The sequence below is a fragment of the Larus michahellis genome, chromosome 3 (assembly GCF_964199755.1).
Source record: "Larus michahellis chromosome 3, bLarMic1.1, whole genome shotgun sequence".
NCBI classification, from domain to species: Eukaryota; Metazoa; Chordata; class Aves; order Charadriiformes; family Laridae; genus Larus; species Larus michahellis.
In genome coordinates, this window is record NC_133898.1 from 22,954,452 (window position 1) to 22,972,051 (window position 17,600).

General features: G+C 40.2%; 1 protein-coding gene across 6 annotated transcripts in view; it reads left to right on the plus strand.

The window, feature by feature from the left end:
• Positions 1 to 17,600, plus strand: part of ATL2 (atlastin GTPase 2) — a 39,768-nt gene that overhangs the window by 15,756 nt on the left and 6,412 nt on the right. For all 6 annotated transcript variants that reach the window (XM_074579119.1, XM_074579123.1, XM_074579118.1 and 3 more), the window contains 10 exons: positions 1,067 to 1,347; positions 6,265 to 6,399; positions 7,854 to 7,958; positions 9,087 to 9,137; positions 11,301 to 11,357; positions 12,397 to 12,489; positions 12,781 to 12,919; positions 13,775 to 13,902; positions 16,090 to 16,146; positions 17,379 to 17,450. In XM_074579119.1, coding sequence (XP_074435220.1) covers positions 1,067 to 1,347; positions 6,265 to 6,399; positions 7,854 to 7,958; positions 9,087 to 9,137; positions 11,301 to 11,357; positions 12,397 to 12,489; positions 12,781 to 12,919; positions 13,775 to 13,902; positions 16,090 to 16,146; positions 17,379 to 17,450 — 1,118 coding nt within the window. The remainder of the gene's footprint in view (positions 1 to 1,066; positions 1,348 to 6,264; positions 6,400 to 7,853; positions 7,959 to 9,086; positions 9,138 to 11,300; positions 11,358 to 12,396; positions 12,490 to 12,780; positions 12,920 to 13,774; positions 13,903 to 16,089; positions 16,147 to 17,378; positions 17,451 to 17,600) is intronic.

Sequence of the window (17,600 nt, forward strand, 5' to 3'; positions counted from 1 at the left end):
ATGCTTGATAGGAAAGGTTAAATCAGGCCAGTGGTAGAGTTAATTTCTGCTGTGGGACAAACTTCAGTGTTGTGGTACTTGAACGTCTTGGACAGGTCACTTGTTCGGTTTGTTTAGGCCTCTAACCCCGTAATTCCTGAGTTCTGGAAGTCAGGAAAATAGGATATTGGTACTATTGTGCTGTATGTCTGAAGGACTGTGTTACCTTAATTTATCTTCATTAATAGCTTAAATCTCGTCTGAGTTATAGTTCTTTCAGCTGTTGGTTGATCCTGAAAGGGTATTGATTCTGAAATGGTGTATAAAATATCTTTTTAACTCTTTTTGAAAGAGTTGGTACTTAACTGTTATTAAATCTTGCTGCTTAATGTCATAGGAAGAGAATGAAGCCAGAAACTGCCACAATGGGTTTTTTGTTTTTCTTATCCCAGAAGCGTTAGGCCTTGCACATGGTCTGGAGTTTATCCTCTTGCAAGCAGTGAATAGGCACTCTGAATTCTGTGCTGTATTGAGAATTGAAACAGGTGTAATATGGTGGAATTAGAGAGGAATTTACTCGTCTGCTGAAGTATGTAATCCTGGGGTTATATACTAGCTCAGTGGTCTTGCTTACACATGTTGGTAAGCAAAACTGACAGAAAACATTGATATTCCCCCCACCCCGTAATAGTTTAAGAAGGTGGTGATCTAAAAATGGCCTTTTGGAGTCCTTTTTGGAGCTTATTTTAAACTAATTAATTTATTCCAGGTAAGAGAGAAAATGCCCTTGATTTTTAATGGAAGTTATACTTAAGAAGCCTTTAAAAGGGATTTTGATGCAGAAAACCAGTTTTCTTTTGTGATTTGTTAAAACAGAGAATGCTGAAGAACTGAAATGTAGACTATACACAAAGCTGATGAAAACGGACAGGGAACTGCTGTTGATCTCGCTGTCTGCACGTGTGCACTCCCAAGAACATCACCCTTGCTGCTGGGAATGAAAGCCCAGCTCAAGGCTTCACTTCAGATAAATGTCTGGTGCCCTAAGCTCTGACTTACTAATGTATTGTAACCTGTCAATTTGCAGGTAAGCATTATGAGGAAGAGGAGGAGGAGGATGCCCTACCTGACTCAGATGCCCTGCCAGACTCGGATGACGAGGTGGATTTGGATAAGCCACGCCCCATACAGATTGTTCTTGCTCATGAAGATGACCATAACTTTGAATTAGATGAAGAAGCATTGGAAAAAATTTTGCTTCAGGAACACATCAAAGATCTTAACATAGTAGTTGTGTCTGTAGCAGGAGCTTTCCGCAAAGGAAAATCTTTTCTGCTGGACTTCATGCTTAGATACATGTATAACAGGGTGAGTAATTTGGATTTTTCCTGAAGGAGATAAATAGCTTGGTGTTTTAGTCATTTATCTTTGTATTTTTGACTTGAGCACAAATATGGCAGATCAAATTTTTCTTACTTATTTAGGTGGTGGGGAAGCCGGCTGCTTTGTTTCTACTCTGTGAAGTGTATTTAAGTGTCAGTCTTCCAATATAAATTTTCCTGCAGTTATCAAGGCAACTTATTGGTGTACCAATGTAAGTGGGCATGAGAAGAGCTTGAATGAGGGAACTGAGCTTTGGGGAAGGGTTCATTCAAGTGGTGGCTTGGAGGAATCTTCCTTTGACTTGATCTTCTGAAATCATTTTGTGGAACTAGCTTACCTGTTGCTGCAAAAAGAAGAGTCTTACCAGGTAGCTATTAGAGAACTGAATCTGCTTAAATCTACGGTATGGCAAAAGGGAATAAGTTTCCTGTTTGCTGCTTGGAATGTGTCTCTGAACATAATCCAAGAACTCCTTAAATCCTTTTAAGTCCTTGGTTAATGAATGCCTGATCTGAAATTTAATTTCTCTTCTTAGTTTTTAGCTTTTGGCTGGTGTTGTCTTGTGTCTGCTATGCTTTGAACTCTTGTCTGCTATGGAGAAGGTGGGGTAGGGCCTCCTGTGAAACATACACATCTGCCTATCACAGGTTGTGGTGTGTTTCTTTTAATCTGCATAGTCAATATTGACAATTCAGTGTTTTGTTGCTTTTTGAAGCTCTTAAAAAAAAAAAAACAAAAAAAAAAAAAAAACAAAACAAAAAAAAAAACCAACCCCCCGAAACTAACCAGTCAACCAAAAAAACCCACCAACCCACCAAACCCAGGGAAAAAAACCAACCCAGAATGGATTCCTTTTTTTGTCACTGTTCTTTGGAATTTGTGGTAGCAGAAACTAACCATGACTGCATCTATATTACCTTTGTGCTAGTTGGCTTGAGGAGAAATCGAGATGAAACCTGCAGTTACAGGAAATATGGGAATATTGCAAAGAAGCTGCTGGTAGTCGGCAGATGAAGACTTCCTTTCTCTCGCTCCCTGTAGTGCCTGCTATTGAATTCCTCTCACTGATTTGCCAAGAGCTCTGTAAGAAAGACACTGAGGATACAGTAGGAGGAATACAGAGTAGCAAGCTGGTCCTCCTGACTACTTAATACTCTTTTAACCTAGGGACGAATAAATGTTTCATTGATATATGTTCTAGGGGGTGGAATTGTGTGTATATAAAACCTCTGGTGTCCTGTTGATATTAAAAGCAAAACAAAATAAAAAAAACCCAACCCAAACTCCCAAGAAGTGTAGCAATCTGAGCTAGATGGTGGCTGGGGAGAGGTAGTGCTAGTTCCTTCTAAAAATAGAACCAATTTTAAGCAAATAATCTAACTTTCAGATTGTGAAATAAAACAAAAGTTCATAAAGCAAAATTGATTGAAACACTGTTTCAGCCCTGTGTAATATTAAGGCTCTCTGTTCCCTTTATTGTGCAATCACTTTTTTCAGTTTTCTGTAGGTGTCCTTCAAAATGCCGTTTGTTTCACTTAACTTGAAGATGAAGGCAAACTAGATGAAGGCCATCTACTGTAACAGCTGGCTCTTACCCAAAGCAGTGAGGTGCTGCTTCTGGCCAGACATTTGCATTCTGAAGCTGTAATGCTTGCAAGCCTGTAGCTAAGCTGATCCAACTCAATGATGCATCAGAAGATGCTGCACTTTGCTGAATTGTTTTTCTGCCAGCTCAGAGATGTAAACTGGCTTAGGGAAAGAGTTTGACAAACATCAGACCTGCTGCAAACTGATTGATGGGAGTTAGGTATGAGAGAAGATAGGTGCAGCACCTCTTCTTTTGAGCACTGCTGAACTGTATCAAGTCAAATGGTATCCTCTATGCTTATGCAAATTCCAGTACAGGAGGGGAGACCTTGGTATAGTTTTATAGTAGTACTCCTTAGTCTGATCACTCCATCTTCAGTCAGGCTTAATTGCAAGTCTGTATTTTCTGTGAACTAAATGTTGGATCCTGCACAAAGTACTAAAGCATCTACACTCAGTTGTACACTAATGAAGTGATTTTGGGATGTCCTCCCCTGTGGATATTAACATGTGTGATGAAAAACTTGCCAGGATATTTCAGAATCCCATTTTCTTGTCTTTAAACCAAGAGCTGGAGGTCACGTGAAAAGTTACCATTCTAAAAGTCTCACTTGTGCCAGCTGAAGTCACAGGTAGGATTTTGGCATGGCTGAGATCGGTCACTAGCTTCAGGGAGGTGGGCATCTCATCTCAGGCACTGCTACTCTGTGTGATGATTGCTCATTTGAAATGGAACAGAATAGTGCACCATGAAACAGTGGCAGTTGTGTACTTGGCAAGCTGCTGCAAGGATCCTGTGATCTTTCTTGCAGTTTTAGCCTTATTAAGAGCTGGGTGTAGTGACACCAGTAAACTTGGATTTAAAAGCTTTTTTTTTTTTTACAGGGGTATGATCTTAGCTTGTATTAATTGGCATGGTGCACTGTGTACTAGTGGCACAATGCAAATAAAGCTGCATTGGTCCTTTCCTTAGTGTGGAATATATGTAGAGAGGTTATCTTTTAGGTGACTGATAAAAAATTGTAGTGCAACTTCTAGCTTGGATTTCATGTGGGAACAAAGTCTTTTTTTCCTCCTCCCATTTCCTGAATATCTTTTAAGCCAACTTGACGGATGGAGACTGTTAAAATACTGACTTTTAACTAAGAAAAGACGGAGGTAACAAGCTAGGAGTGCATCAAACTGATGTAAAGTTAAGTCAGAGACAGGCTTAAGTGCATCATCCACAAGGTGAGGCAGCTTCAGCTTGAGTTGTGCCTGCTAAGACACCAAAGTCTCCTGTGACTCCAATCACGTATGAAATTAAATGTGGTCATGTCTAGTGCTCATTGAGGGACTTGTCAAAAGATTGGTGTAGTTTTGGTCTGAATTGCAACAAATATGGATAATTTCTGGACCAAACTGGGAAAAAGTTTCCTTGTATAAATGAAAAATTTAATGTATTTTTGAATAACGTAACAGATTATTTTGAAAAAGTGAAAACCTACAGTCCATTGACATATGCCTGCGAAACAGGATTCAACATTGCAAAACTGTATCCTGGAGTGTACTAGAGGCCAAAGCAGGCCTGGAGCTTTGATTTCTAGAGTGGTCAGTGGATGCAAAAGCATCTTCTGGGTTAAAAAAAACTCCAGGGGAAAGCTGTTCAAGCTTTGCTTAGTCTGTCTGGTAGAGGTGTATGAGCATAACAAAACAAAAAAACAAATTAAAAAAAAAAAAGGGGGGGGGGGAACCCCAAACAACCTGCCTGTAAAGAGCTGTGGTTCTCTCTGCTTGGATACCTGTGTTCATTTTCTGAATTTTTATCTACACATCTCTTACTTTTGCTGTGTCTGATCCAAATAGCAGAGCTGAATGGTATGCCCTTAGCATTTGGAAGAATGCTGGTACAGAACTGCTTGATTGCCATTCCCTCTTAGTATGGGTTTGCTCTGCATGCTGCTAGGCGTGAGGAATGTCTGCAGGTTTTTTCCCCATCCCCCTTTAGAAATAAGCAGTTCCACTTATTTGTAGTAAGTATTTCTATTCTGTACAGCCCCTGGGTGCTCATGCTCTTTTCTGAGATGTGAAGATATTTGTCTTGAGCTCTTTTCTGAAGACTGCCAGTGCAGAGTCAGCGAGGTAGAGACCATAGCCTAGTGAATTGAGCAGTCTCTCCTTTGACCTTCTCAAAGAGCACACTTTCCTGGCTGGTGATCTTCTCTGGGCAGTCAGAGGCAAATTAATTAAATGTGTCTTCCTGTTCTGCCAGCATGCTGTGTTCCAACCTGTGTAATAAAGGTTTTTCTCCAAGCCTTGTCATCAGTTAATCTGTTGTCTGCCTACCACTTCTCTCTTGTAAGATTTCAGTCTATATAAACCTATCACAGTGAAACTTCCTCAGGGCACCTGTTTGTGCTCCTTACTTGCCCAGTACATAAACTACATTTCTGGGTTAAATGCGCTCATATAATGGCTGCATTCTTCTGCATGAGCAGAAGGCTCCATGTGTTGCCTGTCCTTGAGGACCAAAGACCTTGTTACAGTACCATCAACCAGAAATGTTAGCTGCAAACTGTACTTGACTCTCTGATAGACTTTACCAAAGTGGGCATCGTGCCTGAAAAATTTTAATATGGATGGGTTGATTGCCATGTATCAAACTCTCAATGTGACCTTTTCACTTGAATCCTAATCACTTATAAAATACTTTTTCCTAACTGTGACAAGTGTAGACTGTAGATCTTCTGGTTCTTTCCTGTTCTTTTTGGCTTCTGCAAGCTGGCATTGGGAGTCTTGTGCTGGCCTCTGTTAGTGCAGGGGCTTAGATGCTTAGCTGGTTTCAGCAGTTGACTTGTCTGTGAGGAGGAGAAAGGGAGAAGATTAAGACAAGGTCAGGTTTTCTTTTTTCTTTTTTTTTTTTTTTTTGGTTCCTGTCAGAGGTTTAGCTGTTCCTGTAGTTAAAATACATGCTACTTACAGCTGTGTTTGAGTTGAGTTCTCTCAACTGTGCAAGAAGTGCATGAGTGCGAAGTGGAATCAATGGACAAAACTAAGCTGTTCTCATATAGCTCTCAGTGCTTGAGACTTGAAAGCTGTGCACATATACTCTTCAGTGGCTGAAGAGTTGTGCAGTCACTGAAATACAGTAGAAACGAAACAACGTTTCTTTGTGAATGATCCTTGAAACACAGCAGAGTAGCATTTTGGTTTAATATTTTGTGTATGTTGTCAATTAGCTCTGAGGGAAATGAGTGTGGAAGTCTGCAAAAACATAGCATGTAAAAAAAAAATCTCCTCCTTGGCTTTAAATAAGTTTCTCCTTTTGTTTTGCAGACTTCTCCTTGCTGGATAGGTGGAAACACCGAGCCATTAACAGGGTTTACATGGAGAGGTGGATGTGAACGGGAGACCACTGGTATTCAGATTTGGAGTGAAGTGTTTGTAATTGATAAACCCAATGGAACGAAGGTAAGTGCTTGACTTCAACAGGTGTGTGTGTAAGGATTTTTGCCTCTGTGTGCATACCTTTAATGTGATAGGTTTCATGGAGGCAGTTCAAACATCAGTTGCTTTCCTTTGCATTCAGTAGCTGCATAACATATTTGGAAACCTTGTGTCAGTGCAAGTATGAATTTCTCTGCTGGGTTGTAAGATTCAATCTCCAACAATAGTCTCATTCTGAGAGTACTTTGTTTTGGCAAAGTGTGCTGTGTCCAGGCTGATGGGTGGGTTATCGTGTGGATGTTGCAAAACTGTAATGGCTATAAATACCATATATAGACAAATGATAAGAACAGCTCTGTAACAAACACGGTTTTTTGAGAGGTCAGAATGTGTTCTAGCTTGTAGCTGTGTTCTAGTGAAACACAATGGATGGATATAAGTACTGGGAACAGCTTCAGTGTCTGGAAGTTGATCCTTCTATATAGCTTAACAGGTAGGCTGTTAAAAAAAAAAAGGGCTAAATCTAACAGTGGCATAAAAGGCATGAACTCTATTCTAATAAAAGCTGATGCGTTGTTTTTTAACCCTTGAGTCACTTTAACTGCAAGGTTTGGCTGTAGGTGTTTATCTTCATGCTGAAACAAAGTGTTAATGTTGTTAATAATTATTTACTCCACAATACTGGTGGTGTATCTTGAGCTGTTAATGTTCTCCTGAACCATAAGCTCTTGGTTATTTAGCTTTCATACCTTTTGCATTTGCAAAGGAAACATCTGATGGCAAATTAATATGGGATACCAATCTTAGATAGTGACTTAAGGGCATGCAGGAATTTTTATCAAATTTCATAGCTAACCAAACAATTATCTGGCTAAAAAACAGTTAAGTTGTGAGGTTCTGCTTGTGTTCTGGGGACAAATCACTCACTTGTTCTTGCTTATCAGTCATCTCTAACTGAAAGAGAAAGGGATTGTAGTAGATCCCAAACACGGGAATTGGACAGATGAACTTTTATCATTAAGATCACTTCATTCCTTGTCATTCCGGCAGACAGTATCAATTATCTTGTTTTCTTCTGAAAATTATTATTGTAAGATAGATGTATTTTTAAAAGTAACCATTTCACTCTTACTCTAATGAACCGTGCAGGATTGTCAGCTGAGACTGAAGTTCTTCCAGTGAATAAGAGCTGTCTGTTACTCTGCACTGTACCCCCACTGGGCTGAGGGAGGCTATTTCTGTGGGAGAGGGTAACTAGTGTAGCAGGGCCAAGGACTTCAGGCGGATGATACGGCCCTCGAGTTTTTGCTTACTCAGCCATAGGTGTGTATAGGCATGCGTGCAGAGAGTTGGCTGAGGTTTAAGAAGTAGATACAGGGGCAGAGAGTTGCTCTACTTGAAATAGAATTTATCCCAATGGCCTGGAGTTTGAAAGTGTTAACAACTTGGTTAACTATTGCTGCTCTTTAAAACTCTAGGTTGCTGTACTACTCATGGATACCCAAGGTGCCTTTGATAGCCAATCAACTATCAAAGACTGTGCAACGGTTTTTGCTCTGAGTACCATGACGAGTTCTGTCCAGGTGAGAATACTTGTGCTGGCAAATAATGGCAGCTATAGGAACCCTCTGTCCTGAACATGCAAAGAATATTTCTCTAGCCATGCTTTGAAAGTTCACCTGCGTGTCTTCCTCCAACTATCATTTAAGCTTTCATACTTAATGTATTTTTTTCAGTGTAGTATACCACATAAGTTTCTCCGTGGAATCAAGGTTATCTAAGGCCCAGCTGAGTTAAATTGCTGACTGGAACTGGGGAATCACCAAAAAAGGTGTCAAAGTAGTAACCGCTTCTGTACGGATGTGTTACAGAATCTTTTTTAAGACTTTAGATACAGCTTGGGGTGAAATTTCATTGTGATCAGCTAAACTTACAATTGCTGCTATTGTTAAACTTTTGACAGTTCTCCTGTGCTACACACAAAACTACTTTTAAGCTTGTGCCTTAAATGTGCCAAAAGTGAGCAGGTTTTTGAGGGATGACAAATGACCTTCTTCAGACATACTACAACGTGAAAGTAACAGGAGTATGTAGAGCACTACTTCTGCCCTGTGGGTTTTTTTTTTTTGGTGGGTTTGCTTGTTTGACTTTTTTGTTTTGTTCCCATGGTTAGAATAAGTTGTGGGTTATTGATACATCTTTGAGTTTACTGCTGCTCAGTATTTGTGCTATTGAAACAGTCATGAGCTCCCTGGATAAAATCAGATTTCTCTAGGAAGATTTGAAAGCAAAAAAGCCCTGGTGAACTAACTAACTACTCAGTCTTTTTTTTGTGTCGGAGATGAAGCTGTTGGATTGCTGAATCCTAGAACATTTGGACTTGAGTATGACAAACAGGTATACCCTTCTCAGTCCTCCTGTCTCACACCTATGTGGTGACTTGAAGCATTCAGCAGTCTTCTCTGATGCCTTTATGGCTTGCTTCCTTGGAAAGAAGCTCTTCGCAGAAGGATTGGGGTAGTTGGCAGTGGTTTTGTCCCTAGCACTTTGTATAAGGAAGTGACTTTTGTCTGAGATGTGTTCTATGACACCTTTCTAGTTGGTGACTTACAGGTAGTGAGGCTTTTCTGAAGGGAGTAAAAATACTCAAGATATCTAAAAGAGACTACATGAATGTAAAAAGAATGTAATTCTTTTACTGTCTCTTGCAGGTATACAACTTGTCCCAGAATATTCAGGAAGATGACCTTCAGCATTTGCAGGTAAGAATATGCTGAATTTATTATGCTGAATTTATATTAAGCTGCTTCTGAAGTGATAGTCTTGACATTGTTCTTGAATGTTCTTACTACTGCTGTAATTGTGATTTGGGATCTGCCTGCTGCTTCATGTAAAACACTGAAGCTGACCTGATGCTAAAACTAGTACTACCTATAGCAACATTATTTGCATCAACTCCACAGTGCTGTGATGCTGTTGCTGTGCCAAAATAGTACAGGCTTCTAATCTGGCTAAATCTCATGTTTTTAAACTCTGTTCTCTATATGGTAAGTTCTGAAATTCCCAAAAGGATGAGAAAGGAAATGATCTATGGAAGTACTTAATGAGAAAATTACGATGTTTCTCCTTTTTCTGTGAAATAGGAAAATGGATGGTATTTCATATTCACTTTCTAAAGAAACATGGGAGCTTAGGTTAGGGCAGAAAGAGTATCTTCTACCTAGAAGCCTTCTCTAGTTTTTTCAGCTGAGAAACTTCTACAGAGTTTTATTTCTGCTTAGAAATAAAAGCAGGAAGGAGTTGTCCTCTCCTTACTGTGGGGTTTTCATCCTCTAATGGAACATTGTGGTCAAAGGCCACTGAATTCTGGCTTCATGTGAATGGTGCAAGAGCCTTATCTGATTAACTTAAAACCTGTAGCTTTAAAGGCTAGCTTGTGTATTAACAAATGCCAGCCTGTGCTCAGGCCATGACCTTGTCACGGCTTAAAACTGTTTTATGTGTCTTCTGATTGAAAGGACTTCTGTCTTGGTCAGTGCTGCAAAAGACTGGCTGCCAATACTGGAAGTAGAAGAGCACTAACTAAACATAGTCTTGTGATGCTGTTCTCAGTTAACAGAGTTGTATCACTGGGCCAAGCCCCCTCCCCTCCAAAAAAAAAAAACCACCAACCAAGCACTGCAAACAAAAAAAGCCGTAACTAATTATATGAAATCCGAGCTTTCCTCATGACTTTGGTCTTTTGACAGCCTCAGTGCAATCTGAATAGAGCAGTCCCCTTCTGGATACTGGAGGGGGAGATTTGAGGGAAGAGAAGGGTGATAAATAGAAGCAGTGGGTGGGGGATACCCATGCATTTAATGTTGGGGCAGGGAATCATGGATGGAGGGAAGGAAGTTCTGAGTTTCTGTTATAATAGGAATTTCTGTTATTCTGAAATACTGTTAGTCTCTGGTTACCTTTTCCATGTAGCAGGGGAGTGAATGGGATAGGGAATTAGGGTCAAAGTAGTCAGTCTCATCTGTGTGCTTGACCACTTCAAAGGTTCTTTTGCTCAGGGTGACAAGGGCTTGGAAGTTAATTTGTGTTAAAATAGTCTTGTAAGTTTTCGGATGCTCGTGTGATCAACAGAGGGGGAACTCTTCTTTCGGCCGTGGAATTTATCTGTGCTGTTTCAGGAGTTAGTTTTAATGCAGAACAATTGTCTGATATTAAAGGATACCAGTGCGTTTCCTTCATCTTGACTTCCAAGATCTGTAAGGGGGCTAGCATGGATCAACACATGATGTTATTGAACTCTGCTGAAATAGCCAGCATAGTCCATAATTCATGTTCCTGTGGGTCATCTCTCATACTCAGTCCAGTGAAGAATGCTGGTGTTCAAGATGGTGAAAACAATGTGAGGAAGACAGCTGACACTTGCCTTCACACTGGAAGGAAGAACAATTATCAGTTAAGGTCACAGGCTGAAGTAGAGATCTGGGAAGCTGCTGAACTTGGCTTGTATTTAAATGTCTAATACATTGGCTCTAGCCAAGTTCCTTGAGATTTTCAGGAGTAAATCTTTTGTGGGAAGTAAGGGGCAAATGTTAAAGAGGCTTGCCTCCTTAGCCTAGGAAACGAGCGTTGGAAACTGGCTTGCTAAGAGATGCAGCCAGCTTTCCTCTGAGAATAGCCCACAGGCTACCCGGTTAGAGCTGTGGTGCGTTGACAGTTACGGAATGGCATTGTGAAACCAATGGAAATCATATCTTCTTCCTGAATTTTACTGAGGATTGGGGTACTTCTTGAGGTGTATTGGCCATTCTCAACCCATAATAGGATTTAAGATAGAATGCTTTATTTTCTAGTGACATAATAAAATATTTTACAGTAGAAAAATGTGGTTTATATTTGGCACTCTTACACTCTTTTTTTTCTATCAGTTGTTTACAGAATATGGAAGACTAGCTATGGAAGAAATTTACCAAAAACCGTTTCAGGTAACCATATATGTTAAATGGGTCTTAAGCAATTGAATGTGTAGAAAATGAGCTCAGGATAATTTATCAAGAGAAATGAGTTGGGCTGAAGCTAGCTTGTTCTTTACAAGACTGATTTTCCTTCCCTGTCACTATATTTCTTGGCAAAAACACAATGGAAAAATGCTACAGAGGATCATGTTTGGGCAAGTGTAGCTTCGTGCCTGAGTTATAAGGCATAGAAGGAATGAAAGTGTCAAGTGATGTGGAGATGTTAAGGAGAAAAGCTTCATGCTGCCTTCTTACTCATTACTCTTAGATACAGTTGTTCTTTGGTGGTACATGGTTCTGAGCGAAGGTCGTGTAGCCTCTAAGAAATAGCATTGAGGAGGCCCATGTTGTGTTTCATTTACTTGAAGCGTTACCGGATTCATCATTAAAAGTCTCAAAACTGCTAGCATCTCTTGACCGTTTGCTAGGCCAGAGAAGGTTTTGAGGCTTCTTCTGTTTAGTGGAGGCAAAGACTGAGATCTCCTTCATCCTGAAGTATTCTCCTTAACCTACTGACTAACCAACAGTACTAGTCGACTGTTGTTAGTGGCAAGTTTTAAGACTCTTATGTCTCTAGAATATTCAGCCTGCAAATGTGAATTCCCAATGTTCTTGTGATTGGCCCAGGCAACACACGTTTTTCGTAAAGCACCTCATCTGATATAAGACTAATATCAAGGTTTGTAATCCCTGTGGGATAGCAAAAGGCAAGCCAATGGAACAGGGAAGCTATCTTTTGGAGACACTTGGTTACTTTCTTTCAGATAAGGAGTGAGTTGCAGTTTTGTGTTTTGGTCTGTGGGTTTCATTGGTTGTGGGGTTTTTTTTTTTGTTTTCTTGAAACAAGCAAACACTTGCCCTACAAAACTACAAGGCTTCAAAACTACTTCATTTAGAGCAGACAAGCTTATTAAAAATTTTTTTATACTTAAAATAATCATGTGTGATAAGAGTTTTTGACCTTAGGAATGATGCCAGCAATTGACTGCTGCTGTTCTCCCTGTTACAGACGCTGATGTTCTTAATTAGAGATTGGAGTTATCCTTATGAACATGCATATGGTTTGGAAGGAGGAAAAAAGTTCCTAGAGAAAAGATTACAGGTAAGTTTTCTCCAGTAGTCCTAGTGTGGTCTTCTCACTTAAGTGACAACTTACTGGCAACATAATGATGCATGATGAGCTAACTCTTTGTGCTAATAAAATACACTTGTGATGTTCCCACTCGTGGGGAGTTCTGGGGTTTAGAACTTGACGTTTCTAGGTTCAGGAATGAAAGTTTGAACGCACTTCCATGCTCGTACTGCTTTTAAGCTGATATTTAATCTTAATTGCAGTACTGCAAAACTACTAGCAGCTCTCACTACCTTTTTTTTTTTTTTTTTCTCCCCTCAGGTAAAGCAAAACCAACATGAAGAGCTACAGAATGTAAGGAAGCATATTCACTCCTGTTTCAGTAATCTTGGCTGTTTCCTGTTGCCCCACCCTGGTCTTAAAGTTGCAACAAATCCAAATTTTGATGGGAGGTTGAATGGTAGGAAGCTTTCCATTGTGTGTTTCTTGATTCAGATCTCTGAGTTTGTTTTCTTTTGTAATGGAAGTTAAACACTGAAATGGTTGGCTATTGAAATGTTTTGATTGGAAAAATGTAGGGCTAAAAGGTGAAACTACGGAATCTGGAAACGCGCATTGTGTGTTCTTTTCAGTGGTTTAAAGGTAGAGGAGTTAAGCAGGCAGAGGGAATGGATATCTTTGTGTCTAGCTGTTGATTGTAATCTGATAACTTGAGACAACCTAAAGGCCATTAAATAAGGATTCTAAAGATAAGTAGGGATTCCAGAGAGGAGAAGTCACAAAATTGAAGACTTGACTTTCTTAAAATTCAAGGCTTTGCTCTAAGAACTTACTAAACCAAAGGTCAGAACTAGAATGACTTTAAAATACAAGCTGTGGGCTTCTGCAGCTGCAGAATGAGAGGCAGTGAGGACTCCTCCAATTACTGCTTGTCCCCCAACAGAAGGAATGTATCAGAATGTTAAAGACTAAAAAAAAATGGATTTACAATAGTGGGATGACAACCACTTCTGCGTGGGGGGCGCAGACCTGTGAGATTATTGTGTAAGATGTTGGTGTAGTTGGGGAAATGCACTTCAAATATTACGAGGACTACGGAACCTTGTTCTCTCAGACTGAAGTTTAGATTAAAGAGTATGTAGAACTTACTAAAGCTACACCATGTATTTCAGCCTTTAAATATCTTAAAAATACAGTCAAGAGTTGTGATGCTGTGGATTTTGAAATGTTATGGGTTAACAGTGTTCCTTTAGGAAAAGTAAGATTGAAAAGAAAACTAACTACTCTTTCTCTGAAATTCTTTGAATTTTACTAGATATAGATGAAGATTTTAAGAAAGAACTGCGGAGTTTGGTACCATTACTGCTTGCCCCTGAAAACTTGGTAGAAAAAGAGATTAGTGGATCCAAGGTGACCTGTAGAGATCTTGTAGAATACTTCAAGGTAAGCAAACTCACACTAATTATTTCTGTTAATGGCTTAAAAGAAAGTATTCTAATTTTAGGCCCTGTTGTTCCCAGAGAAGATAAGATATCTAGGCTGACACTCACTGATCATCTCACTTTTATTTTCATTTCATTACTCTGACTTTCCAGAACTGGCACACAACTTCCTATCAGAATAGCTCTTAGCAAGCTACTATTGGCAAAACTGTGCTTCGTGGTTTTTTGTTATTTTTTTTTTCTTTGTAAATAGGCTGAAATACTTCAAGCTGTATTAGAGATTTTTTTTTTCTTCCTACTTTGGAATCCTAGTTTGTGTGGATATGTTGCTTGTAGATTGTACACATAGAAAACCAGCTCTTGAACTGCTAGGTATGCAGTAAAAATTTCAGATACTCTCCTTTGGATTTTTAACATGCAAGGAAGATGCTTTCTAAACACTTGCAATGTGGAGCACAACTGTATGCTCTGAAATGTTTGTGTGTGATACTTGCAGCTGTTAAAACTCTTGAGCTGTTTTGGTATCATGGTGACACCATCAGAAATGCGATAACATAATCCCTGCATCACCAGGAATTGGTCTGGTGTGTATAACCATTTTTTTTGAATTGGAATGACTTAGACAGTTGGCTTGGTAGGAGAAAGTGGCACTCATTCCTGAAGGCGTTAATTTTGCATTACTACTTTTGAGCATGCACGTTAAAGGTAGGTCTGCTGTTTAAAAAAGAAGCTATGTGAGGGAGGAATCTGAGACCAAAACCTTTTAACAGTTGTAAAACTGTTAAAACTTTATAAAAGTGACTTTTATAAAGGAAAGACATGATATGGGATGCAGAAGTCATGGCTGTTCTGACAAGCAAAAAAATAATCAACACTCTGGTTCTGTATTTACATAGACGAATGCTGCTTTTTGTTCGACTTCCTTCTCTAGTAAGACCTGATCCTATACAATGTAGGGAGCGCGCATTCAACAGCAGTTTGGAAAGGACTGCACCCTAAAAACAATGTAAAACCTCCTCTGATGAAAAGCTGCCCGATTGGTGCCCCGTATCCAGCCCGGGAGCAGTCCTGCAGGGTGCTGCACAAACATGGCGCTTATGTAACAAAAGGGGACTGCTCCCTTGGGACTGTGCATCTAAAGCTGACATCGAGAAGTCTGAGAAACTGGAGGGCTTTTACTTGGAGGAAATAGCTGCAGAAGCAAGGAGGGTGTCGAGGGAACAGAGCCCTGTATAACTCTATACGTTTTTGTAGGTTGTCCTACAACCTAGAGCACTGGGTATATAGGGACCCTGATAACTTTGTTCTCTCCTCCTTTACAGAGAAAAATCCTCAGGGCAGAGGCTTGTAGACAAGCCAGGGTGGGAGAGCAGCAGTAGCACGAACAAGGGTAACTGCCCAGCCTCCGAGGGGCTGAGAGTGGCTTTGTTGGCTGCTAACTTGCACAGCTTGTCCAAAGCGCTGAAGCGGCTGCTGCTGCCTGCTGTGCCCCCTCCACTAATCTGTCACAAAGAGCTGTGCCACAAGCCATCTTCCAGGCTGGAGAAGACATGAAGGCTGTGTTCTCTTCCAGCCTTCTGAAACCCTGGTGAAAGAAAGGGCACCTGAGGATTGGTGGGGTGGGGCACAGAGGGATAGGCTGCCCGCTTGGCTTCCAGAAGTATTTTGGCAGCTCAGCTCTGTCTGCATTAGTTCTTTGATCTGCCTTTTTTTTTTTTCCCACTCCCACACTTGAAGGGAGCAAGGCATGTGGGGAAACAAGTACTGATTCTCCCAGCACTGGTGTGTGTTTGGACAGACCTCTTGCTGGAAAGGCTTTGTGAGATAGTTGTCTTCACTCTTTTGTTTTGGGTGAAGATTCTCTGCATAGCAAAGACCACCTTATTTATTTGAGGCAGCAGAAACCTACTGTCAAGCCTGTCACTTCTTGAGATAGTGTCCAAGTCATCTCAAGGTGCTTACTACCCTGCTAGGCCCCAGCCTCAAATGCACAGGAAAATAAAGGGGTTCAAGTGCTAGGGATAACTGTGAGAATGGCAGACTTGTATGAAGAAATTTGCTTAATTCAATATTTAGCATTATTACAAAGAAATAATCTATGAGCTCTATCTTTATATCATCCTTCTCTCCATCTCCTCAATCATAAATCTTTAGGAAAACGAAACTTTTTTTTTTTTCTCCCATTTAGGCTTATATTAAAATCTATCAAGGAGAGGAGCTACCTCATCCAAAATCTATGCTGCAGGTATTTTATTTTTCTTTTAAATAATCCGATAGATGATGTGTACTTTGTAATCTTTTTACAGTTGAAGATCATGACTGCTGCGGGTCTGAAGCTCCCACACACAGAGCTGTAGTTCTTGAAGGAACTATGTACATTAAAAGCCACCTGAACTGTGTCTTCCCTCAGTTCCATCTGCCAAATGGAGCAAGGGGGGTAGATCTGGTTGGGTGGATTTTTTTTAGCTGTTTCAATTTCTAAGCATGCGTTTCCTGTGGCTTGCTATTTTGTCAGTATCTTTTAGCCTATATTCGGAGGACTGTTAGTATCAGACGGAGCAGATAAAATGGAGAAGGCTTATAGTAGTGCAGTTATCGCCACTGTGTTGCAGTGTTGGGCTACTCTCTAAGGGCTTGTTAGATTGGGTAACTGCATTGAGGTTTCTTTTCTGGGTTGATCAAAGAGGACATAATCAGCTTTAAAGCAATCTGAACACAAACTGGTTGTATAAAGCTGTGTGGTGAACCTTGCATTGTTTGGGATGAAGAGCTTTCACTGAAGTGTGGGCTTGTAGGGTCAGTTTTAACCATTTTGTGTTTATGAGACTTGGGTTTTTTTAAGTTTCCTCTGTCGCTTCATTAAAACATGACTGTTCTGGCTGTTTTCTTGTCCTTCAAGGAACCCAAATTTTAGACTTTTGGGGGAATTCAGAAAACTCATCACAATGAAACAAAGGCTGCTATCATTTCCTCTACTAGCATGCCATAAATATGACTGGGAGATAAAGAAGATGTCATCTTGCAGCGTTAGCTATAATAACTGTCCCTGACAAGACACAGGTTGAAAATAGACTTAAATTCTTACAAATTCTGACACGAAAACTGCACATATATAATGCAGAAAGAATACCAGCTTGCTTCCTTCATCACAGGTAGTGATGTATCAGGATTAGCAGTTAATAGTTTTGTTATCCTTATTTGCGTGTTAACAATAGAGCATTCAGAAGAGATTGCTTATGACGAAAAGCGTGTCCAAGCACATGGGAGTGTGTCTGCAGCTGTACTAGAAAGCTGAAGAAAATATTTTCCTAGTCAGTAATCTCATCTTAATGTATATTTCTAACTTTCCTGGTTTTGTGGGGCATTTTGCTGGCAATTGGAGCTTTGGAGGTTGTGGGAGTATGTTTGTCAGTGTAACTACATGTATGTAACTTGCTGGTGATTCTCTGCTGATACACGGCGCTCAATGTTTTCTAGGCAACAGCCGAGGCGAACAATCTTGCTGCTGTGGCAGGAGCAAAAGACTTGTACAGTAAAGGCATGGAGCAGGTATGATGACAAAACTTTTTCTAACTGCCTACGTGCAAATACAGGTTTTCAGTTTCAATGTCCTACTCGAGTGTTGGTTGTGAGCATGGAGAAAAGTAGGTTAGGGCCAGTAGTCGTGTGTTTTTTGCACTCTGCTCTAAGGTTAGATGT